Genomic DNA, 25,748 nt, shown 5'->3' with positions numbered 1-25,748 from the left:
TGTGAACCTGTCCTGAGGCAAGTGGAGGTCCCAAACCTTATAGGCCATGGTGACACCCCCTCCTGCCCTGGGACACCAGCCCATGCGCTTCATGAAGCTCACCAAGGGATGAGCACTGTGCACGATTAGGGAGTTTCTACCATCTCACGGAGCACCTAGCAGGGTCAGCCTGTGCAAATGTCCCTGTCCTCTCCTGGGTGCAGCTGGAAGAGCTCACCACCACCTCCTCGGCTGCGTCTACAGCCTGGCTTTGGCTCTGGCAACCATCTCAGAGCCTGGCACCTATCGCTGCTGATAAATAGGTGGTCCTGTTCTCCTGGGTTGGCCCTGTGCATCAGGATTAGCTGACGGTGGCAAAAAATGGCAGCAAGATGAAAACCCATCCCAGAGCTGTGGAAGAGGAATGGCGTGAGTCAAGGTCACAACCCTGCGGAGTGAGGAGTCACAGATCAACCATTTTGGGGCAGGAGAGCTGGAAGACTCAGGCTCACCCATGTCAGCTAAGCTAAGAGTCTTCTTCTCTGACAAACGACACCACGGGGACAAAGCTGTCCTGCTAAGGAACAGAGAGATGTATTTTTAAGAAGCAAATTTATGCATGATGTCTTGATATAATTAGTAAAGGCTTTTTATGGAGCTTCCCTGTAGCAAAAATATCCCTGATACATGAAATTCATGTCCTTCTGCACACCTCTAGATCACCACCGTGTCCCCACATATCGGCAAGGTGACAAGAGGGATCGTGACAGCACAGGCAGACAGGAGTGGGCAGGGAAAAATCCTGGCAGAATCAGGGCTGGGTTGTGTCACGACTGTGATGGGAAGCGGAGGGGAATGGGGACTTTCCTAGATGCCAAGATCTTCCCCATAAGGTGACACATACCGCTGTGGGCAGAGATTTTTGGGAAGTTAGGCTATTCTTAGCATCCCTCTTCCACCTCCTCCTCTGGATATGTGTGTTTCATCACGATGCCTGGACTCTTTCTCACTGCTACAGTCACCGTCTGTGAACCCTACCCACAATATTACTGCAAAGACAAAATGTTTATGATGTGTTGGCATTCTGAGAAAACTTCCCATGCATGTAAAAAAGTCATCACTGGCAGTTTCTTTATCCTTCCCTTGCCCAAGGTCTAGTGGAGAACTTATTTTACAGTGAGTTATTTACGGCCCAACAGAAGCGCTACTGAAAATTTGAGATTCACAGCTCCAACCCTGGGCAACAAGGCAGATTTTTCTGAGAAAGTCTTCTACAGACAGCAGCAGGAGACAAAACCATCTTTAAAACAGGATGGGGGAAAGCCCTCTCCTGCTCTGTTGAACATTAACACTTGAGTTGCCTTTTCTGTTTGTCCTCACTGAGGTTTCTGCCACCACCCCGAACCATGGGGAGCTCAGGTTCTGAAATGTCCCCAACCTTGTCCCCAACTCAAACGTTGGGTTTGCAATCCCAACTGTTGCGCTTTGCAGACCCTTGGACAAAGGGGTCTTACTTGGTGCACGTGCTTTTAATTAGCAGAAACACAATATGCAGGAAAAGCCAAGCATCCCTGCAGATGTAGGTACTTTTGGGGTGATAAGCGTTGATGCTGGCAAAGCAAACCTCTAGGAATCATAAAGCAAACATCTATGAATCGTGGTCACCTCAGCACTGCGACGCAATGGCTTGGCCCTCAGGTGGAGAAGGACAAACTCTGAAGGCATTTACCTCCCTGAGGCAGGTATAAATGGGGCAGACAAGGACTCGAAAGGGCTCTCCAGTGCTGCTCCTCATGGTGCCGAAGACTTCGCAGAGAAAGGTGATGAACCCCAGCCAGCGCTCCACGTCCCGCTGCTGCAACTCCTCCCGCATGGTGAAATCCTTCTGCAAGAGGGACAGAGACAACAGGCTGCATCAGCAAAACCGCATCGCCATGGGAGAGGCAACGGCTGTCTAGAGAGAGAATTAGGAGGAAATTGAAACTCAGGGTGGGGGGAGGAAGACAGACTGAGTCTTTAGTAACAGTGGGGAGATTACTCAACGCATGTGGAGTGGCTGGAATTTCAACACAGCAAAACCACCAGAAAGCAGGTGCTGTAGAAATATCACCAACCCCTGCAATAACTGTCACGGTTTGCGCTAGAGAGGGTGTCCCCCGTGCCCTGCCCTCCCCCTCAGACAGACACGGGGACTCTTTTCCATATGCACAACCAAGATCAAATAAAAGCAGCAACAAAGAGGTTAAATGAAATGCAGGGGAAATGCAATGAATGCTGGTGGCCATGCCAGGCTTCGTGGTCCAGGTGGACCTGCCCAGCCCATTCATTCCAGTATCTTCAGCAGACCCAGTGTTCGGCCGGGGGCATCCTAATGGCCTGGCTGCTCCCTGGGGTCTCACGAAATTACAGCAGAGACTGGCTCCCTGCCTGACCAGAAGAAGATCAGGGCAGCCCGGGCTTGGCATTAAAAGGTCACCCTGCTCCTGAGCTGATGGTTGCCATGACCAAGGATTATCCGAATTACATGATTTATGGAGCAACATCAGGAGGAAGCGTGCAGGGAGATAGCTGCCTCCCCATCAGTCCTCCAGCTGGGGAGAAAAAAAGGGGTTTGCCCGAAGGCAGGATATGAAAAGGGATGTGTGTGTTGGGAGTGTGTGGCAAAGAGCAAGGGGCAACACAGAAAAGCAAATAAAAACCTTTCTAGAGGATGTCACAAGAGAGTGCATCGCACTCAGAGCCAAGAGGGTTTCCCTGGGCTCTCAGCGATGCTGCAGAGCTTCTTGCAAGATGTCCCACACGACTTCACTTGTCTGTCTCCATAGTGACCTTTCCCCGGTATTAAAAATTAGTAGACACTAAGTAGGGGAAAATTAAAGAACAGGACAAGTTTGTTCTCAACACCGTGTGTTCCCAGTGCGGATTGCACAACATTTGAAATCCAGCAACTAAATAAATTATCTTTTTCATCTCAGTTTATTCCTACTGCCTGAGACAAAGGGCTTTGCTGCTGTGAATGCTCCGACCTGCAGCTGCATTCTGCAAAGCCAGGGAGATATAAAAGCCACCACACCAAAGTTCGCTCTCATGCCCCAGACAACACATGGGAGATCTTTCTTTTGAAACAAAGGTAAGTAAAGCAGCTGCTAAAGAAAGCCAGGCAAAAGCGCGACGATTATTTTCACACAACCGTATGCATATAAGATCCAAGACAGGAGCTATTTATATGTTTCATTGCAAAAGGAAAAAAAAAAATTTCATATGCAGGAAAAAGACTTGTAAAATAACCGAGGCACTTATTAACCAAACAGTGATGACTAATTCCTCTCTACACTCATTTCTATAAGGCAGTTGCTCAACTGTGTCTGCGACTCCAAAGTCAACCTGCAGTCAAATCCTGTTGGGTCTTTTCAGACTCTGTCTGGGGGAGTCTGCAGAGTTTGTCTTTTCATTATCCAGCCAGTCCCAGGGCAGTGATGGAGGAGAGAGTTATTTGCCAGCTCAGGTTATCACCCCAGGGTTACCAAATTACTCGTTCTGGAGTTTTCATTTGAATTTTAATTTAAAAAAAAAAGTCAAAGAGAAATGACCTCCTGACTACTGAGAAATTAAAAAACCAAGCCAAGAGCATCCCGTGCCCCTCGTCTGCACCGATGGGGACCTCCAGCCTTGCCCACCCATAAGGTCACACACCGGCCACCTCCGCCCTGGGACAAAAAGCACCCTTTGAACCCTGGAGCTCTTCCTTGATGCCACAAGACCTCTCCATCCCCTGGCACTGAGCTATCTCCTGCATCTCACACAGCATCCCACCTGGCTCCAGACCCCGAGCCATCCTACCCCTCCCAGGCTGGATGCCCCCCCAGCAGCCCCCCTGTCCTGCCTGGGAAGGTCCACATGGATGAGCCTGGGGAGCTGGGCCATATTTTGGGATCCCTGGGGCATGCTGGGAGATTCCTAGCAGCTTGGGATAACTGCATGGGCTCTGTGGTCCCAGATTACTGGGAAAGAATAAAAATCACTGCAGGAAACTCTCCTCCTTCCCATTCCTGCTTCAAACACATTGCCCCGCTCCACAGTCTTGCAGGAGAGAAAACTGACTTTTCAACAGCTTCTCTTTAAAAAAATATTTTCTATAAAAAAACCCATCAAACCAACCAACCAAACACAAAATTTCCATAAAACAACCACCAAACCAAACCAAACCAAACTCATCAGGCCTGGGATGGGAGCTGGGCAGGAAGGGATGCCACCACCCAGCACCTTCTTTTTTTCATCCTACGGCACTCGGTGTGTGATGCCACCCAGCAGAGACATCAATGAACACTCTGCCCCCAAGTTTGCAGCTGAAGAAGACCCTTGCAAAAGAAAAGGGACTGGGGTCCTCTCCCAATCCCCCCAAGTCACAAAAAAGCTTGTGCAGACTTTGATGGACCCCCATGAAGGACAGGAGCGGGGGATGGAATGTGGGATGGATGCAGAGGTCACTGTGAACATTTTCATCCAGAATGCAATACCGCAGCGGGAATAATTTTGCTCCATTTGCAGCCTCAGGTTGGGCCAAATTTCGCAAAGGGAGATCGTTTGCATGTACTCTGCAAAAGGGGGGGTGATACCGATTCCTTTGACAAAGTAGGAAAAGCACCTTGCCAGAGGTAGGAATTACGTTTTTTGGACCATGCCTGCCTACAGGCAAGAGTTGGGCTTACCAGGAGCTGAACCTCCATGGTAGCTGGACTTGCAGCACCAGGGATCTCCTGAAGCATCCTGAGATACCCAGCTGCTTCGGCCCCACAGGGCGGTGCTACACCAGTGTCACAGCGCGCACGAGGAAGGTGGCTTGGGGAGCTTTGTCCTTAAATTTGGCCTTCAGACAGCAGGTTTGACCAGTACCATGGCACGCACAGACGGGCAAGTCAACACGAACACCACCTGTGCAGAGGTGTCCCACCTCCCTTGGGGTGTCCATGTTTGAGGAGACCACTGCTGTCATCTAGGTAATTTGGTCAACGGAGTTACGGGTGCAATTCACCTGGCTGCATGTCGGCTGTGCTCCCAGCAGGACCCGTGACCCATCATGCCGGGCATGGAGAATGTGGAGAGCAACTCAATCGCTTCTCCAAAGGGTGTGCAACCAAAACAGATGAGCCAGACCAACAGCGTGGGAGAGGTGAAGAGCTGGCTGGCAGCGAAGAGCAGCTCAGCAGAGAACAAAACCCATGTCCCACGTGCCCGGGGCACATCTGATGGAGCTGTGCCCTGACCCACAGACCTCTGCACCACCAATGAGAAGCCTTGAGGAGGCTGAAGAGCACTGAAACAGGACGGCCGGGTCACTGCCCTGCCCAGTGAACTTTCTTTGCTCTGGAAATGCCTCATGGAGTTATATAAAAATAACCTGTGGATTGACTTGCCCCATGCTTAGGTGGTGATGTCAGGGCAGTAAGCAAATTATCTTTCATCAGTTTGGCTGTATTTTAAAACATGAATTGTATTACTAATTTTGGGGTGCCCTGGCCTGTAGATAATCTGGGTGTATTTACTGGATGACCTTCCTTCAGTGCATATAGTTTAAAATAAAATTTATTTATACCAGGTAGCAGGGTTGACCTCCCTTCTCTGCCTGGTTTGGGAGAAGAGTTCATTGGGAAACCATGCAGCAAGCGGGGAGATGCCAAGGAGACCTCTGAAGAGGTCTCACACAGGACAAGTTTGGGGCATAAACCAGAAGGCTAAGCATGTTCATCATGTTGGGCCTCACCATGTGTAGGTCAGGGGTGTTCATGGATGGGCACAGGCAAGCATGCCACAGCTTGGCCCACCCTCTGACATCCCCCACTGGAACCTTTCTAAGTGTGACAAGGACTCCTTTAGCTGAAGCTCCTGCTGAGCTTCTGCCAGCAATGGAAATAGAAAACGCCTTTGTCTTGGGGCTCTCCACTCTTGCACCCAAGTCAAAGCCCACTGAGTAGATGTAGCTCATGCAATGCTATCCATTCTTGGCCCAGACATGAGATCTCTCCAAGACCAAGATCAAGCTAGAAGAACCAAGAAGACTGGCCACTCCACGGGAGAGGAGGAAAATCCCTTCTCTACCATTTTTGGTGGGCAGCAGAGTCAAGCGGGACAAGAAGCAGCATTTTGCCATTGGATCTAAGCCCTCACTCCAGCTCAGACAGCTGCAGCTGAAAATTCATCCCTCGGGAGTTCGCCACACTGTTTTTTTAAGACGAGTCCCAAATAACTCTGCCCCAGATCTGGGCCCACCGACTCATGGCTGACTCTGTCAGCAGCAAGTTAGAGGGCAAAAGTTTAGCGTGGGATAAAAATGAGGGTTAATTTAAGCATCACCACCTTCTGATGGAAAAAAAAAAGACACATTTGGGCTTGTTGCTCTGTAAACACAAGGCTCTTCCTCTGGCAGCTCTGCTGTTTACTCAGTCATTGTCAAGGAGGCAGGAAATACTGAGTCAGAAATACTGCGCAAAAAGAAATATATAACGCTTAGATATCAGTGCTAGGCGCTATATAAAAAGCTGAGAGAGGCTGTGCTAAATACTTGATCTTACTGGCAATGTGCTACAAAAGGTTGGAGCCTTAAATGGCTCTTTGGAAAGGGCCTGAAACAAATAAAATGGGTTGGGGGAGGGAGCTGGCGGGTAGGGGCTGGGACAGCATCTGTCCCTTGTCGCTCTCCTGGAGAAGCACACCCTCTGCCTGCTCCCTCCCCAAACCCTCCTAGAAAGGGCTCTGATAAATGACACTTTGCACACTTAACACTGCTGCATTATTCCCTATTTATAATTTAAATAATACTTGTACTTAGGTCCTGGCTTGGAGGAGGCTCTGGAGCATAGCTTTGCTTTCTGGGGAGTATAACCCAGTGAGATGAGCAGTTTATGGCACCAGCATGCAGAAGAAACTCAGGAGTTGCTGGAGAAACCTGTGGCAGCACCAGAGACTGATCAAACACCTCTGTCTGTGGATGCTCAGGGTCTCACCAAGCTCCTCCGAAGCAGAGCTATCACCCACAGCTTCATTGGGAACATCTCACTCCACATGGACACCACTACACAAGCTCCTTTGCTGTACTAAACCACCGGAGATGGTGGGACATGAGGTGGGACCATCAGCTCTTCCATTGGCTCTGCTCTTCCTCCAACCACCCGCAGCAACACTCCAGGCCTCTCTGCCTGCACCCCGCTGACACTCCCTGAGGACCAAACCATACCGAGATCCCACCACACGATCCCTGCCCATGCTACTGCCAGCCCAGAGACAATAAGACAAAGCAGAGTAAGGCGATGATAGAAAACCTGCTTTGAGCCAACAGCTTCCACGCAGGACTGGGCAACCACAGCACAGGAGACTGAGATTTATTTCCAGTCCTGCGTGGGCTCCCGTCACCTCTGTACCCTGATTTCCCAGCTGGCAAACAGGAACAATTTACTCATCTTCCTCTGCAAAGTGCTTTGGGGCGTGTGAGTGAGACATGCAAATCACAGCAATTATTATTACTCCAACAAAGGAGCTATTGACATTTAAAGCAGATAAAGATTTTAAATTACAGATGACACCCTGTGCCCAGCCTCGCAAAGGTCCTGGCTTCACCCAGCCATGAGGCATTTCACTCCCACAGACTTTCATCATGCTGTTTCCTCCAAGCCGGATCTGCACCAGATGAACATGCACCGGCTTCTTCTCGGGGTGTTTTGGCCACTTTGGGAAGAGCAGCAAATCCTACCGGTGGCCTTCAGCGTGGACCTGGTTTCATGATGGCCACAGCTCTGTGAACGTTTCTAATCACAGAGGTCTCCAAAATGCATCGCATGGTGAAGGTCCAGGTTACCAGGACTGTGACCACCACCCTGTGGGCACCTACCATCCATCAGCCGACCACCAGATGATATATAACTTGCATTAAATGCCACTGAACAATTCTACAACAACTCACCAAAGATCCTGCAGCCATCGGACAGACACAAATAGTGCTTATTCTTCTCCAAAGGATTTGGGCAGGAAGGGGAAAGTAAGGTCAGAAAACTGGTTCTTCTAAAGGAGATGCTTAGCAAACTCCCAGGATTAGGAACATGCATGAATTTTAAATTCCTCAGGTTTGGGTAACCGAGGCAGCTGATAACCAGAGCCAACAGGAGCTGTGGGTACTTCCCATGTCTCCAAACACCCTGAGATGACCAAGTGGGTGATCACTTGAACCTCCTGCCCCCTGGTCTCACCATGACCTCTCCATCTGGCTCCAAATCTGGGATCAACAGCAATTACCCACCCAATGTGGGCATCTCACAGCTTGAGCCAGTGATGTCTCTGAGGTCCTCAGGGGCTGCAGAGGTGCAAGCAGTTAATTATTGATTTAGTTGAGGTTTAAAGCACCCAGGTGGGAACATAATGATGGATGTGCAAACAGAAAAGCATTGCTGTTAACCTAGCAGTTGCTAGAGATCTTGGAGAACTGTCTCAGTAGAAGCTCTGAGATGACCAGGAGGGTGAAGTAGCATGGTCTGCACATCACGAACAGCAAACGGCATTTTGTCCTGGTGCAAAAATCTTCTTTAAAGACCCTCTGAGTGCAGAGAAGGCAGAGTGAGGAGAAGAGGCAGCCCAAAGGAAATCCCCTGGTCTCCTGTTATCTCCTTCTTTTCTCTCGTGGAGGGGAAAACATCAGAATTGAGATGTGGCCACATCCTGGGAAGACACAGTGTCCTAGGAAGACACAGGTCAGCAGAGCTTACTGCTGAATTGGAGCAAATCTCATTTCCACCAGAACACATTTGCATCTCCACTGAGTTACCAAGGCTTATACCATGTTATTGCAGGACTGTTTCTCCAAATAATTTTCAAGTGGGATAATGCACAGAGCAGAAATACTCTGGAAAAGAGAGCAGGATGCTCTGGGAGCTCAGGTTGCTTCACCAGAGGATGTTTGCCAGCACCTCCTCCAGTGGTACCCAGGTGACAGAGTTGTCTTCCTCATTACTTAATTTTTATTGCCGCCCTTCCTACCTAGCACCTTTCTGGATTTCCAAACACGTGCCAGGGTGTCAGCTCAGCTGGATAACAGCAGTTTATCACCACTTTAAAGCACTGTTATCCCATGAGCCTAGACACAATCACACAGCAAAATGTCATTGCCTGCCCTAGCCAGACCTTACAGTGAGCAGAGGGACACGGACAGACAGCAGGACACACGGACACAGGGAACTAATGATACCTTTGAGAGCCAGAAGCCAACCTCTCAGTCCCGTGGAGAAGGACTGGCGGGGAGACAAGGGCCCACAAAGAAATACAAATTAATTTCCTTGCTGGGTTGTTGTCAGAGCAGCCAGGGTGCCTGTTCGACCCGGCCCTGCAGACACCCCATGGCTGTAACGCCTGGAGGAGGCAGCTCCTGCTTGGCAGGCTTGCTCCTCTGGAGCGTTGCAGAAGATCCTCATTATATTCGTTTAAGTCCCGGTGCTGTGGGAACCCTGAGGCAGCGACGTGCCCTTTGCCTTTGCGAGCATGTGTGGGAAAACCTCGGGTCACCTTTGGATGTTGGGAGACACTGTGCATCCTCTCCTGGGCAGCTGTTCCCCGAGGTGGGGGCAAAGCATCCATGTCCCCAAGAGCATCCCATCCCCGAGACAGCAATCCCCTCCCTGCTACACAGAGGTGGTAGGAAGAAAGAGGATCAAGCACAGCAGATCCCTGCCCATCCCAGCATCCGCAGCAGCGCTGGCACCCCCACTGCATGGAAAAAATATATTAATATAAAACTCCCAGCCCATGGGCTGCATTCCCCAAAGCATGAGCTCAGTGTAAAACCATGCTGGTTTGAAGAAATGCCCCCAAGCAAGTGTATAGGGGCTGTTTTATATGGGTGGGGATGGTTTGATGGGCAGTTTTCAAGCCCTTCCCCGCATCAGGGCAAGGTCTGAGCCCCAACACCATCCCCAGCATCTGCTCAGAGGCCATTTCTGTGCCTGAAAAAATGCCCATCCCACACCCAATGCCAACTTGGGGCGATGACTGGGACCCCAACGGAGGCTGATGGATGGATCCTGCTTGCAAATGTCACAGCTGGAGATGCCCAGCCTTGCAGCCCGGGGGGGGATGCACCAGAGACCAGCTGGATTTTGCCAGCAGGCTGCATTCTTATTTTAAGCTCTGCACATGCAATGTGTCCTCTTTATAAGGTGGAGGTGCCGAGGGGTCTATGGGGACGGGCCAAGTTTGCAAAGAGGGATATAAGAGGAGAAAAAGTGGCTGTGGAGGCAGATGCTGCTTTGGCCAGGCACTGTGGCTGGAGAAATTCTGCTTGCATTCAAAATGAAGCTGCACCCACTGAAACACCAGCCTGCCCGCAGATGAATGAAACCAGGCAGGGAAAAAAAGCAGGCAGCTAATCCCATTTACCATCAGGAGCTTTTCTGCACAGGTGCTCCTGGTTTACATCGGCTGAGCCCTAGGAGGGATTTTCCTGGGTGCCTGGGAGCTGGCAGCAGGATGCTTTCCCTGTGGGATGCTAAGACCTTTCTAGCAAGTATGTGCTTGGTGGTCCTTCACCATGGGGTGGGACCATCAATCTGCTGAGCTGGCTGTGGAGTGTAAGACACCGATGCTCAACCTCTGCTTCTCTGCAAGCCAGGACCAATGGATGAATGAAGCCCTGGTGGCTTCCCCCATCCCCGAAACCTGCCCCTGCGATGGAAGTCCCTGAGGGTGGTGCAGGGAAGCGGACAACCTTCTGATGGACCTCAATGCACACAGATGGCCACAAACAGGTCCAAGAGGCATAGGGCATTATAGAATCATCATAGAATCATAGAATGGTTTGGGTTGGAAGGGACCTTTAAAGGTCATCTAGTCCAACCCCCCTGCAATGAGCAGGGACATCTTCAACTAGATCAGGTTGCTCAGAGCCCCATCCAACCTGACCTTGAATGTTTCCAGGGATGGGGCATCTACCACCTCTCTGGGCAACCTGCTCCAGTGTTTCACCACCCTCATCGAAAAACATTTCTTCCTTATATCCAGTCTGAATCTACCCTCTTTTAGTTTAAAACCATTACCCCTTGTCCTATCGCTACAGGCCCTACTAAAAAGTCTGTCCCCATCTTTCTTATAAGCCCCTTTAAGTACTGGAAGGCTGCTATAAGGTCTCCCTGGAGCCTTCTCCAGGCTGAACAACCCCAACTGTCTCAGCCTGTCCTCGTAGGAGAGGTGTTCCATCCCTCTGATCATTTTTGTGGCCTCCTCTGGACCCGCTCCAACAGCTCCATGTTTTTCTTGTACTGAGGACTCCAGAGCTCTATTATGGCCAGAGATCTTGGCTTTCTCCTTTAAAAGAAAGCAAAAAAAAAAAAGAAAGATGGATGTGTGAAAATGCGGTGGGTGGGAGAGCACCAGGGGTCCTGCAGGCAGCTGGCCAGATTCATCGTGGGATGGGTTTTCCCTTCATCTGCCCAGAGATTGAACTGCACAGGCAAGGAGGGAACTGGAGGAGTTAACAGACTCCCAGCCAGAGATATTAATGGCACCCAGAGTTCGTGTAAAGTTTCATACTGGGACCATTTTCTAAATTCTTTCAGTCATGGGAGAAAACATTGCAACTGTTTAGTCTGCAAGGGAGGTGGTGGCTCTGGCCCAGCACTCAACGTTGCTGAGCAAACATGCTGGAAAGCAAAGGGGCTGACAACTCTCTTATCTCCTCCACCTGCTTTTCACCCCGTCTCTCCCACTGCCGTGGCCAAGCATCCGACAGGCATTGGGTACCGGAGGGGTGCCGGAGCTCCCTGTTGGAAATTCAGCTCCAGGCTCCCTGTGATGGGGGACAAGCGACAACCGAAAGCCGGGACTTAGAGGTGAAGTACCAGTCTGCTAAAAAAATATTATTTACACAAAAGAGCTCAGAAAATCTTTCTCAGGGGCTAGTATTTACAAATACTATGAAGCCAGGGAGTTATGTTGTATTTTGGTTTTGTTTTTGTTTTTTTTTTTTAAATGGATGTAAAAGATGCATTAATCTTTTCTGCTCATCCCCTGAAGCATGCAGGTACGGAGCACCCTTCTGCCCATCCGTGCCAGAAAAGCTGAGGTTACAGAAAAGAGCTGCAGAAAACAACATTAACCTGCAAAACCCCTCAATCCCTCCAAACTTTCTGTCTCTAAAGGGATGCTCATGATTACCATGGCATATTTTGCAGCATATTGGCGGAGCAGCTGACTGTGAGCATCACCTTGTAAGACCACCAGACGACATGGACTGGAATATTAAGGGGATGCAGGGAAACACACCTTATTCTTATTAATGAAGTAGAAATGGAAAGGTTTTGTTTTCCCAGCCTGACACTGTTTCCTTAGCCAGTGCATGCTTTGTTCTTGCTGTCTTCACTTTCAGTTCCTGCTGCTCCTGGATTGGAGGTGATATCGCTGAGTTTGGGTTCCCAGCGCTGCCAGAGATGCTCCTCCCACCCCCTCTTTATTAAAAAAATAATATGCAGAGCAATAGTAATTAAAAGAAAGAAAGAAAGAAAGAAAGAAAGAAAGAAAGAAAGAAAGAAAGAAAGAAAGAAAAGTGGAGGAATTTATCACTGGGAAAGGAAAAGGAAGCACTGTTTTTGGATGCTTGGCGAGTGGGGAGAGCATGGGTGGGGACCCCATGGGTGGCAGCACCACTGATGAGACCAGAGGACATGTGACGATGAGGTGGCATCATCCAGCCACACTTCGTTTGCTCCTGTCCTCAAGACTCGGATGCTGTGTTTCACAACGGTATCAGCCCTGTTTGCCGGCCAGGTGTGGGACAGGGACCTGAAACACTCCTCATGTAGCTCATTTCTCACCCGCCGTGTATCCTCCAGCTCCTCCGCTCCCAGGAGTCTTCTCACCAAAGCCACTTCATGTCATCATTTTGCATTTGCTTGTTTAAGTGTCAGCAGTAGGAAAAGATGAGGCTGTGCAAAGTGATACCCATGGGGGAGGTAAAGGGGATGTGGACTCCACGGCAGCATTGATTCCCCAAATCCAGATTTTGCCAGGTAGATACACACAAAAATGTCCAGCAGTGAAAAAACTGAGCCCAAGCCTGGCCAGGGGATGCTGAGGGTGCCCGTGCTGCTACACCCATGCTGCAGGTCCCATGGGACCGTCCCTCCAGGGTGCCACCGCAGCAGGCCAGCTGTAAAGACCAGCCAAAATCTGCTTGGGGTAGCTTGTGCTTGAACATGTCAATCAAGCCCACTTGGTTGGAAATCGAATTTGGTACAAAGTCTTGTGGCTCAGCTAGAAATCCTTGAAAAAGATTTCCTGCTGGCGAGCACAAGAGGATCCCCCGTATCCCGTGCACCTGCGGCCCGCGGCCGAGCGATGCCAGGGATGGGCAAAGCACAAACTATCCCATTTTCCCCCCTTCCCAGGAAAGAAAAAGAGGTGCTGCCATCTCCAACGTCCTTCTACTCAAACCCCAGCTCTGGGCTGACAATGGTGCCTGTGCCTGTTCTGGCCTTGGCTCAGGAGGTAACGTCCCCGGCACCTGCTTCTCCAGTGTGCTCCTCTGCCAGAAGGATGCTTTATCCCCTAGCAAAGTGACTGGGGGACGTGGGGGTTTGCAGGATGGGTCCCAGGCAGGGCGATGCATCGCAGGGTCCCAATAAGCCTCTGAAAGTCCTGTCCCCAGGCGAGGTGAAGGGAACCAGCTAAGAGCAGGGCTGGGGATGGCAGGGTGGCTGTGGGTACCGGCAGCAGGGATCTTCCAACACTGCAGCATCCCAAAATCCCCACCTCAGGGTGGCTGCAGCAGCCTGAGCCGGATTTATGCCGGAGCAGGCAGGAGCAGATGGTCTGGCAGGAGGGTGCCTTAGGCTGGCTGAGTCCCTGGGCTGGCAGGAACGTGCTCCCGCATCCCGGGGTTGGATTTGAGCCTTTCAGGAGAAAACAGAGAGCCGGAGCTGATGCCAGTCCAGTCTGGTCTGAGGGGATCTCAACACTGAAGTGCCCCCCCTGCCTCCAGTGTAGCGGGTGGAGGGGGATCCTCAGGCATTTCCTCACCTCTCAGTCAATGGATAAATGGATTTTGAGGCTTTTTTTTTCCTGTCTCTCCTACCAAAGACCCAGGGGGACCCTGCATGGCCCTGAGCATCCTCACCCACCAGCAATGGCTGGGAGCAGCTAGGAGCCCACCCCACTGGTAGCCTGCTGCCTGGATCTGGCCCAGAGCTGCAGGCAGGCTGCAGGCAGGCTGCGCAGTCTGCAGTCTCCACCTAGAGCCCGGCAGAGCCTCTGCTCCGCGTTGCCTCTGTGCTGCAGCCCATGCACAGGGTGTGCATGGGTCCCACCACCCAAAGCCCTCTGGTCTGAACTTGGCTGTGCTTTTAGCAGGCAGCGGCAGCAGGCAGCAGCAGCAAGCAGCAACAGCAGGCACCAGCTCAGCCAGGGATGCTCCTGACATTGCTCACCGCCAGCCTGCAGGACCAAGAGGAACCTCTGCTGAGTCCCACCACCACTGGGAGATGCCCAGATAGGGCATCTGCTGGCCAGCAGAGATGATGGGACACCAAGTACCATCCCTGAGGTCACACCACACGCTGGAGCAGGGGCTGGTCCCCACCATGGCCTTGCAGCCTCAGCCCCTCCAGGGTGAAAAGGAGCCAGGAGAAACCACACACAACTTATTTACGGAGAAAAGGTGATGGCTATTTTTTCACGACACACCTGAGTATTGCAATATAAAATCTTACCAGCACATTGAATTCAAGTCAAATATGCCATTCTTTAAACTCTAAGGCTTTTTTTTCTTGCAACTTAGTCTTGCTTCCCATCAATCTCTCAACTGCATGATGCCCTGCTACTCAAAACTAAACACCTTCTCTGTGCAGAGCCATGAGCATGGCTGTGTCGGATGGACTCCAGCCCCCAGCTACCTGCAGGGCAGTGGGGACAACCCCTTTGGCATCCCCTGTGATGCCCACTGGTACATCGGTGGCCCTATGGCCTCCTCCAGCTGCAACTCAACTCCTTGAGGGGCTGCGAGACCCAAAACCCACCCCTGGGCTCAAGCTGAGGACTGATGTGCAGTGCAACCCCGCAGCCGATTTAATTTGGGATCCGGCTCAGCTATTCCCAGCTCGGAGGGCTCCTAGTGCTTGTGGGGCACAGCTCCTGTCCCCATCCCCTCCTTTCTATCAGTGGGAAATTGTTGCCTTTTAAATGTACTCCATTAAAACCCCAGATCTTGGGTTAAACCCTTTTTTGCGCTCCATTAAACCCCCCCTCATCTCACCATCAGCCCCCAAGGAGGTGATGCCTGGTGCTCCCTCACCCCTGCCACGTTCCCACATCATGGAAAGGCTGCGAAGGAGCCAGACGGCTCCTACAGCCATTGCTCCGCTTGGGAAAAGCATCAAGTTTAAAGCACGCAGCTCAATATTTAATCTGGGGCTCTCCAATAACTCACGGACCCGCAGGGGACCTGTCTGCCAGCGGCTCCCATAACCTCGATGGCAAAGCCAAGCGAGCGTTATTACTACGGGCAAACAGCAATGGCTTGGCCAGACTCATGGGTAATGGCGGGGCCTGCTCTAATTGATACCGGGCTCTGCCCTTCACCTGCCAGCGCAGGCAGGGTGCCAGCCCGCTCCCCTGGCTCCCTCTCCTGCCCACTGCCAACACTTGCATGGGTTATGTTTGGCCCAGATGACTATGCAAAATAATAATAATAAAATTTAAAATATAAAAAATATAAAATTATTAAAATAACAGAACAATAAATAACAAAATAATAAAAATAGAAAATTATAAAGTAATACATAATAAAAAATTTAAAATAATAAACACCCTGTTACAGAATTACAGAGCATCTTCAGAGACACAATTTGGGGCAAAGGAGAGGGAACGCATCTCCTTCCCGCTCCTCCTTTTCTCCACGCTTGAGAGCAGGAGGATGCAGGCATCTTGGGATGGCTCCTCGGACCCACCCACGGGGCTGTGCTCCCCGTCCCCCTCCAAGCCTGTATATATACTACATATATATGTGTGTGCATGAATTTAGAATTGTCTGTGAATTCCCTGGGCATATAGAAAATAAATCCCATCTGCAAAGCTGCATTTAGCAGGCAGCTTTTGCTGGTGAGTCCCACTGCAGTTTACAAAACCAGGACAGCACTGTCAACATCAGCGCAGAAATGTAAGGAAAAAGGTTTCCAAGCTCTGCAAGTTTCTGCAAACCCCCAAATGAAGGTGTTTACACAAGGGCAGCATTATTTGCTATTTTTCTGCCTGTGCTGGGCTCCTGCGGGGCTGGCAGAGCCCATGCACACATCAACTCCAAGATGTCCCTCATCCCCCCACAAGAGTGGTGGGGAGCAGCTTGAGCCAAGGAGGCTTTCCCCATTGAATCACCACCTCACCTTGGGAAGAGCTCATCAAAATCTTCTGGAAGAGAAACCAAAGGCAGCGACGTTGGGCTCATGCACAGATCGAAGAGACGGATGTGGTGCTGCTCCATGGAGCTGAGCGTGCAAACTCTCACTGTTGCGGCACTCGAGACACGCATATTTCTGGCCTTGGGGTTTGCTCCAGGGACCTTGGGACCTTTTTTTCCCCCTATCTTTCAGTGAAGCAACCTCTCTGATGTCTCCTGGGCAATGCCTTTTCCAAGACAAGTGGTACCACTGTGTTTTCTGTGCATGAACTGGACCATCTGTAATTAAATTAAATTAAAAACAGCCATGGAAAGAGGGCCAATGGGTTTTGCAGTCAATGCTGGACATGGCGTACAGGTCAGATGCTCTCCAGCCGCGCTCGGATCCTCCTGCCTCCACCTCTGTCAAACCACAAACTGTTCCCCACCGAAGACCCAGACCTTAATCATGTTAAGGGGGAAAAAAATCTGCCTTTCAGCATTAACCATGTGTATTATTTCCATGTCCCTATTCCCACAGTATCCCCTTGGTGTCTTTATCCTCACAACCCCTATGATACAGAAAGGGCTGCTATCACTGGGAGGTTAAGTCGTTTGCTCGAATGATGAGGAAGCCTACGGGAAAGGAGGGATTTCAGCTCATTCCTCCCAAATCCTCATGCTCAGCATAGTAAACACTTTCCTTTGCACCCCGATTGATTCTCCAGTACCCAATGCCACAACATCTACATCCCAAGAAGGGTTCCAATCTAAATTTCCCTCTTCAATCCTCCGCCTGGGCTGACAACAACAGGTTTTGTTTTATGAGCTTGTCCACCATCTTGGTTGACCCCTCCAGAAGTGGTTACACTGACCATCTCAAACCCAGCCGAGTCCACCAAAACCCAAGTGCATCCTCTGCCAAAACCCACAGGATTCGACTCAAGTTTCTACAACCATAGTGAAGCACAGCACCGAACCAAGGAAGGGCCATTTCTAGGACATCAAGAGATTAAACTAAGACGATGAAGAAACCCTGCGTGGGTATGTGATAGGGTATGCATTAGGATGTGCAATAGGGTGTGCGATAGGGTACACATTAGGGCATGCAATAGAGTATGCATTAGGGTATGCCATAGGGTATACCATAGGGTACGCATTAGGGTATGCATCAGGGTGTACCATAGGGTATGCACTAGGGTATGCAACAGGGTATGCACTAGGGTATGTATTAGGGTGTGCCATAGGGTATCCATTAGGGTATGCAATAGGGTATCCATTAGGGTATGCAATAGGGTATGCAATAGGTTATGCAATAGGGTATGCATTAGTGTATGCCATAGGGGATGCGATGGGGTATGCAACAAATAGCCCTTCTCCACTTGCACCAAGGCATTTCCAACCACAGGGACGTACCAGGCACTGGCTCTGGCTAGAGGCCAGCGTGCGCTCTGCAGCGGGCATTGCTGCTCTGTGTCGAGATGTGCATTTTGTGGTGGTTTTTTTTCCTTAAAAGAAGGTATCAGCCTTCTCTTTGATGTGCTGTTGGCCACGGTTGCTAAGGGGAGCAGTGTACAATTACAGCCCCAGTGATGTCCACTCTAATAATACACTTGGCTCTGCATAGCTCAGATGCAGACACAGCTCTGCTATAAAGAGCACGGCCATTTCAACAGAGGAATACTCCAACTTATGTTACATGTGAAGGGTTTGTGGCACATTGCTTAACACCCCCCCCACTGAAAAAGAAAAGCACCGCAGCTAGTGAATGAAACTATGACAAGCAAAAACCTCTTGCAGGAGACTTACTTTCAATTTATTAATTAAGAAGGTATTTCTAGAGGGGTGAAGAAACCATACATGTATCTACCAAGATGTTCTTGCATGCCCCCATCCGCCCAAGCTCCTCAGGCCCAATTCGGCCAGGTCCATCCCAAAGGCTTGCGCAGCCGAAAATCGCTCCTTGCACCAAACACCAAACCAAACTCAATGAGGAGAAAATCAAACCCAAATGACCCCCGCCCAGTGCCGAGCCCCTGCATGGCAGCATCTCCCCTAGCCTGACCAGCCGCCCACCCCATGACTCCCCTTTCTACGTCTCCCTTCAGCATCCCGAAAGGTTTGCAGCACCCAAATTCAAGACTCAGCCAAGATTTGGGACCAAAACACAGAGTGAGGGATAAATTCAAACCAGAGTTTTCCTGATAGATCCCCTTAGAGCCTGAAATGGTGCAACGCCAGCTGGGGGGATACTCTTTAGAGGAGCTGCCTGCAGGGAGGGGGATGACATGACAGCATTCCCATGCCATGGTGCTGGCATCTGTTGGGATCAAAACAAGTCCCCTGAGATAAGCTGTGAACATGTGCAGCCCCCGAGCACGAGCACCTTGTCAACAGCTGAAAATATAAGAGGAGCCAGGTTAAAAAGACAGTTTATTCAGTTTATTGCCTGCTCTGTGGGAAAACCCCTTGCTGCTTGCTTTAAGGTCCAGTGGGGTATAGGGATGCTGTCTATAGGTACCGAGATGCTGGTAGGGTGGCTCAACGGGTTAATGCATTAATTTACGAGATCCTCTGGTGGGGCTGAGCCGTTGCCATTGCAGTCCCAAGAGCAAGGGACAAACAAGCCCCTACAAAACAGGAGCATCTGCCAGGAGCAAATGGGGGGGCGAGTGATCGAGCCCCAAGTGCCAGCAGCGCTGGGGGGGATCACGCTGATCCCGATTTATCACACCCTGGCAGAGTAATTCCCCAGCTTGCCGGTGCCCGGCGAGCCGAGCTCCTTATGTCCGGGGATCAGATTAGTCTGAAAGGTGCTAGAGAGACATAAATCCAGCTCTGGAGCAAGTGTTTTATTAATTTTTTTTTTTTTAAATTAATGGTAAATTATCTAGAAATGGCTGATGGAAAATATCTGATGGTGGAGGGGCCAGGACTGGAGCTGGGTAATGTTATATCATCAATCATATCATCAATCAATATCATATTGATATTGATATATCAATGTTATATCATCAACCATATATCAATATATCATATTGATATTGATAATATATCATATATCAATACCATCAGCCCCTTTATTTCACATCAAGGCAGCTGCAATGAGTCTTTTGCGCTTCATACCTGGGTCTGTCTCTAGCCAGGGCTATCAAGCCTAAATGTATCACAAAAAATCCCAGTTTTGGGCTGACCAAAGTATTTCATGAATCATGTGAATGCATCTGATTCTTTTGGTTGGAAAAAACTCCTGTGCTTGGAGAAAGTCAAAATCCTTTACTATCAGAAAGAAAATGTTAAATTATTTAATTTCACATAGCACTTTGCTTTTGACCTGTAGTGATCTGTCACCTTTTGCCCCATCAAGACATTTTTAAAAGATGTGCAGTCTGGGGCTGAGCAAATCCCTTTTGTATATTTTTCTATGCTCTTGCACATAAAATCAGTCACCTGCACACCCTGCTCACCCTTTACGTTTCATTTCTTCCCAGCTTTCCACAATGGACATCATGCTCCCATGACACTGAGACTGGCTACGTGTTCCTGGGAAGCACTTTGGGACTCTCTGGAGATATGAGATATATTATTTATCCTACATTCATGCTATGAAGAGCTGAATATGAAGCCAGTTATTATTGCAGATGACATTGCAGTATAAATCAGTCTACTGGGTCTGTTGGTAGGGGTGGCAGCGCTGGGCCAAGAGAAGAAAGCAAGTTGGAAGAGTCCTCCCTAACCCAGAAGGACTGCCATCATCCTCAATTTTTTGCTAACACCCTGCTGCTCCCTGGTCATCGCTCCTGGACTTTATTTTGGATTTCTTAGCATCGCTCAGCCAAACGGGGGAAGACACGAGAGTGACCTGGCATGGGAGGAGTGGGATGCTTGGATAGGTTAGAGCCCTCTCCAGCCCTTTGCTGCTAAATCTGGGACTGATGTTGACTGCAATTTATCTCCTCCTGCTTTATAATAGCTTTGGAAATAAATCAATCAGGAAAAAATCACTGCCTGGTACACATGATGGGCAGATGTGTGTTGTGCCCAAGGGCTTTCCAGGGGAGAGTGGAGAAGGAGTGGGCGCGGGGAGAGATGCTGGGTTTGATGCACCCAGAGCAATGACAGAAGCAAAACTGGACCAGTGACTTTGCTGAATTATCTTAGGTTACATTAAATATTGATTTTCATTATTTTATTTTGCTCCTTATTTCCCTGCTTCCCGTGTTGCCCAAAAGCCAACTCAGCTCACACAAGGTACAGACAGCCAGGCACAGCATCCAAGGGACGATCTCCAACAAGAGCAAGAAGGGTGAGAAGATGTGTCAAAAACTGGAGTGATGCTGGGCACCGAACATGTGTGGAGAACAGAGAAATGAAACGAGAGCTTTATATGTGCTGCAGATGACACGTGTATGTGAGGGAATGGCCAAATGGAAACGCATATTAAATTAAGGATGGAAATTCATGGTTTCAGCTCTACATGTCCTGTCTCCAAAGAGGCAGAAAGACAGAGGTCCATGTGACACCCTCCCCAGAAAGCAACCCCCCCCTTTGATGGTGGCAGTACAGTAAAACACATTCCCCACAGCAGATGGCAGGCAGGTGAGGACAGTCCTGTTTCCCCATCATCCACCATTATCATGGACCAGTTATCAGAGCCACTGCTTCTTTATCCCCCCCAGGCTGATGGTTTTGGAGCAGAACAATCAAACAGTGCTGCATATACCAATAAACAAGTCACCCAGAATAATTAGCACATACACAAATTATTTCTGTCTGGGTTGCAATCAGAAACCAGGAGCAAGCCCTTCAGCCAGGTGATGCAGCCAGCAGCCTACTCGGGGACTATGACTTAACTTGGTATCTCTGGTGCTGAGATGGACTTCAGCTGAAAAGAGCAGCAAAGACCCTCCACTGTAAGACCCTCCAAGTTTACTTCTCTTCATGCCATGGGGATGCTGCCACAAGCAACCCACTCATTTCACAGATGGGCCCTGGTGTGAGATACCATAATTCCACATACAGCTCATGAAATGGGAATGAAGAGCAACTTGACAATGCCCTCAGTGCCACATTATCTATGGAAATCATTAAAGATGTGCACAGACAAAATTGCAGGTACACTTCTGTTCTCCTCTCATCAACTGGCTTCAAAAGGAATTTGGTAACAGCTCAGCTCCTGTCCAAATGCATGGTAAGATCAGGCGGGGTGAAGCTGCAGGCATCTAACCAACTAATTTTATCTCATTACCTGCAACATGTTGAGGAGCAGACTCCGGAATTTGGTTCCTTCCACCATGAAGAGGGCCATTTTGTCACAGAGCTTGGCTGCCGTGGAAGCAAAGCTGCGATCCGTCACTGCTTTCTGGTAGATGGTCTTGACTATCTCCCCCAGCATCTCCTCGGAGTTGGTAGAGTTCTGGGCTTCCTCCATGAAGGTGGTGAGCTTGGAGTCAACATCGCTGCTGTTGTTCCTCATGCTGTTGAGGATTTCAATTAATTTGTCCATTTTGTTCTTTTCGGGATTGGTGGTTTCCACCGTGACTTCGTCCTGGTCCGTGAAAAGGGAAAGACAAGGCGTCTGTTACACAAGGGAAAAAACAGACATATCAGCCCTTGTCCTTCCACAAACAGTGAAGAGGGAAGGGGATTGGGGAGACATACAAATAGACGTAGAAAAATCAAAGCATCTTTTAGAGGCACAATGGTCTCATCTCAGCATTGAAAACCACAAGTGAAGTCCTGCCCCAGAAATGTTCTCTTTCCCCATTTCCCACAGCACTCAATCCCAGAGTCCTCCCCCTCGGCTCAGGGAGATGTGCTCGAGGGTCCTGAGCCAGGATGACAAGATCTGACCACCCCTGACTGCCTTCGGCATCTTGGACGGGTTTCTGGGGGTGTCTGCAACATGGTGATAATGGACATTTTTTTGCCTCTATTTTGAAAGTACACTAATGTTTGCAAAATGCTCAGATAACAATCCTACAAAAATATCTACTTTTTAAATATATATTTAATGATCTAAATTGAGATCAAAGATGTCTCATGATCCCAGCATTAGAAAAACTCTTAACTTTTCCATCTCTTGGCTGTTACACTTTTCACTTCATGTCATTACCATAGAATTTATTGCTTCTTTTCAACATTTAATTATGTATTTGTCCCTTTCCCCCAGCGTAAGGCATGTATCCTGCTTGCTATGGTCTGCTCCCTTCTCCTCCTCTAGTTGAATCTTAAAATGTGCTATACAACACAAACCTGTAGCAATTTTTTGGACAACCCCAATGCCAACCAGCAGTTGGAGTTGTCCAAAACTCCCATCAGGAGGCCAGTTGTGTTGACTACACCCACCCAAGAGTGGGTGCTTATGTGATGTCTTATAAGACTATAAATTCGCAGAGAGCGTATTAAAATGAATACTCTGAAAGTCTCTGCTATACTCCCATTGCTTTAAAGAACATAAAAATAACTAACAAACTCTCTTCCTCCCCCTCATGCCACATACATAAATAGTAAATGCACATGCATTCAAAGATATACATTTACAACATGCACTCCCATGGAATTGTATATGTTCAGGTTATTTTTGCTACGCATTTTGGAAATCTCATTGGAGATACCCCCACAGACGCATTTTCCAGTCTGACAAAAGAATCTCAAGAGAAAGAATCTGAGTTTCACAGGGGGCAAATGAAGATATCATCTCCGAATTCCTCAGAAATCTGAGGCTGAATATTTTTTCCAAAAAGGATTTATCCTCTGTCACTTGCATGCAATAGTTTTGTTATTGTTGGGTTGTTGGAAGGAAGGGGGAAAGATAAGGGCATTTCAATTAATTGCTGAGATAAATGGATATCAACTTTTAAGTAGCTGACTCCAACTATTCAGCACTCAAAAGTCAAAGCTCTGTAATTGTGGAGACAAATTGCCACTTTTAGACCTCTTTGCAAAGCCGATGAGCTCTGCAGACCAAGAGGCAGTCAGTTGGAATCAGCCCCCGGGGAAGGAGCACCCGCGTTGCAGCTCACGTGTGCACCAGCCTTCCCCGAGGGTCTTTGCATGGGTAGGGGGGAGAGTTCCCAGTCTTTCTTGGAGAACACATGCTGGTAGCAACCTCAACCTCAACCAAGGAGGCGAGCATTGTGTCAATAAAAGGCCTCCTGAAGAAGCACGAAGACACTTCAAGAGAAGTGTTGACGCTGGGAGATTAAGATAAGTTGGGTGCATTCATGGAAAGGTCCCTTGAGCTCAACCCACCTTTTGTATGGAGAATGGCCAACAGCCAGACTCTTGGAAAAAGGGAAACTCAATGTTCCGCTAAGAAATAGTACCTTTTCTTTTAGTCTCCTCCGCAGCCTGTCTTTGGAAGACTGAAGCAAATTGATCTTGGGTCTTTCCCCAATGCGCTCGTGAATACTGTCTTTCTGCTTGGTCTCTGACTCCTGGATGTACTGCTGAGACTGCTTCTCCACAGCCTCTGGGCCCCGGTGTGTCTCCACAGGAATATGCACCATGCAGATGGAGGTGTCCTCGATTTTCGAATTCTCAGTCTCTTTGGTGTTTCTGTGCGTTTCTTTATCATTGGGCAAGTGCTTCTGGCTGTGGTGCCATCTCCGGTTCTGGCTGTAGCCGTGGTGGCCCGTCCTGCCTGAGGAGTGAGGGGCCTGGCCTCCTTGGTAGAGTTTCTGGTGGTCCCTGTTGTGTTTGGTGCCACCTTGCTGATGATCTGTGTGCTGCTGAGACTTGTTCCCACCAGGAAGTCTCTGCTGTCGCCTGGAAAGTCAAAGGAAGTCGTTAGTACATCCTTTCCTGCATGGTCCTGTTTGGTCAACACATCTTCTGTCCCACCAAACACCCTGGCCCTTGGCAGGTGGGCTCTGTGGGTCTCCCTACCACAAAAGGGGAGCCAATTTCTTGGCATCTAACACAACCTAGTACCAACTCATGCCTCTTTCAATAACAGGCATATTTCAGCTGAAAGTTTTGATGAACAGTTAGATAACATGACTTTGGTTCCCAGGAAAATCTCTCCCAGGTTTCTGTGTTTTCTGTGTTGCTTCCACACTAAACCAGGGAAGACCTGGTTAGTCCCAGCTCAGCAGCGGGAAGTCAGGCAGGCAAGAAATATCAGGAGATATATTTTTCTGAAGACCTAAGGAGCTCCTGATAAGCCTGGCCTACAGCATCGTTTGCTCCTCTTGCTTGCCACCTCTGCTGTACCAACATGGCATTGGTTTGCAGTGCATCATTTTAAGCGTATCAGGAATTTCTAAGAGAGCAAAAAAAGCTAAAAAGTGAATTACCGAGTAAAAGAGGTGCCCACACCAAATGGTTTTGTTTGGCCTTTCTTTATGCATGTCCTTCATCGTTGCTACACTGGGAGAGGACACGTGCATGGATGAAGAAGCTGAGGACCACGCATGGCTCCGGCAGCACGGGGAGCCAGGACCATTACCTCCGGATAGGAGGCTGGGTAAATATGGCTCCAAGCGGATAACATGGAAATTCAACAGGCACAAAGAGGAGGAATTGCCTGCAAATGATTTGCTCGAGAGACTACAGCGGCTCAGAAGGGATGAGCAAGCCCCTGTGTGCTGGCTGTAACCAGCAGCCGAGATGGCAGGTCCCCAAAAAAACAGTGGTTGAATGGAAGAAACGCTTTGGCAGCCTCGGACATTTCAGATTTCCACACAGGCTGCAGCATGGCTCTCCCCAGTGGAGAAGGCTGAGCCAGCATGCCATCATCAAGGATGCAATTAAGATGGAGACGGTGCCGGCGTTGGCTGCCTTCACCTGGGACTCTGCAGGGTTAGTCCTAAGCATGATGGCAGCTCCCTGCCTGCCCGCTGCCTTTTTAACATTCGGTATTGGCTCTGAGAGCATGCGGAATGCTTTAATGCTCAGCTCCTTACAAGGCTGCTGGGAGCAGCGCTGGAGGCTCATAAGGGACATCTCCCCAGCATTGTCCCCCAAAACAGGGAAACAACTGTGAGCGCTGCGGTGACCACACCGGTCTGCATCTGTACTGGTTTTGTAGCCATTATAATCCCCCTGCTCAGCCTCATCCCTTACCCCAAACCCCCACCTCCGTTCAGATAAATAGCAGCATTTATTTAAAACCCATCGCATAGCAATTGATTTTATTTTCACCATCTGCACCGCTTGGCTAAGGGTGCTCGGACGAAGGAAGCAGCCATTCACAAATCCATTTCAATGGTCAGCAGCTAAACAGTCTCCAACCCTGCCTGCCAAAACCATCTGCCCATCAAATCTGTATTCCTTGGCATCCCCAGGAGTTAAAACCTATTTTCCAAGGCCAACTGGCTCTTAACCATAAAGAGTGAGGGCTCGTGTTTGGTGAACACAGGACGAAGAG

The 25,748-nt window shown here is 49.4% G+C and overlaps 1 protein-coding gene across 4 annotated transcripts in view; it reads right to left on the bottom strand.

Moving 5' to 3' along the window:
* The window catches only part of CTIF (cap binding complex dependent translation initiation factor), a 156,270-nt gene that overhangs the window by 17,187 nt on the left and 113,335 nt on the right, over window positions 1–25,748 (bottom strand). For 3 of the 4 annotated variants that reach the window (XM_075488871.1, XM_075488873.1, XM_075488874.1), the window contains 3 exons: window positions 23,704–24,145; window positions 21,624–21,953; window positions 1,709–1,864 (listed from right to left, as the gene is read on the bottom strand). In XM_075488871.1, the coding sequence (XP_075344986.1) occupies window positions 1,709–1,864; window positions 21,624–21,953; window positions 23,704–24,145 (928 nt within the window). The remainder of the gene's footprint in view (window positions 1–1,708; window positions 1,865–21,623; window positions 21,954–23,703; window positions 24,146–25,748) is intronic. The other variant, XM_075488872.1, reaches the window with a different exon arrangement.

The sequence above is a fragment of the Mycteria americana genome (assembly GCF_035582795.1).
Source record: "Mycteria americana isolate JAX WOST 10 ecotype Jacksonville Zoo and Gardens chromosome Z unlocalized genomic scaffold, USCA_MyAme_1.0 Scaffold_18, whole genome shotgun sequence".
NCBI lineage: Eukaryota > Metazoa > Chordata > Aves > Ciconiiformes > Ciconiidae > Mycteria > Mycteria americana.
Note: the sequence above shows the minus strand (reverse complement) of the source record. Positions and strands in the feature narration are given on the sequence as shown.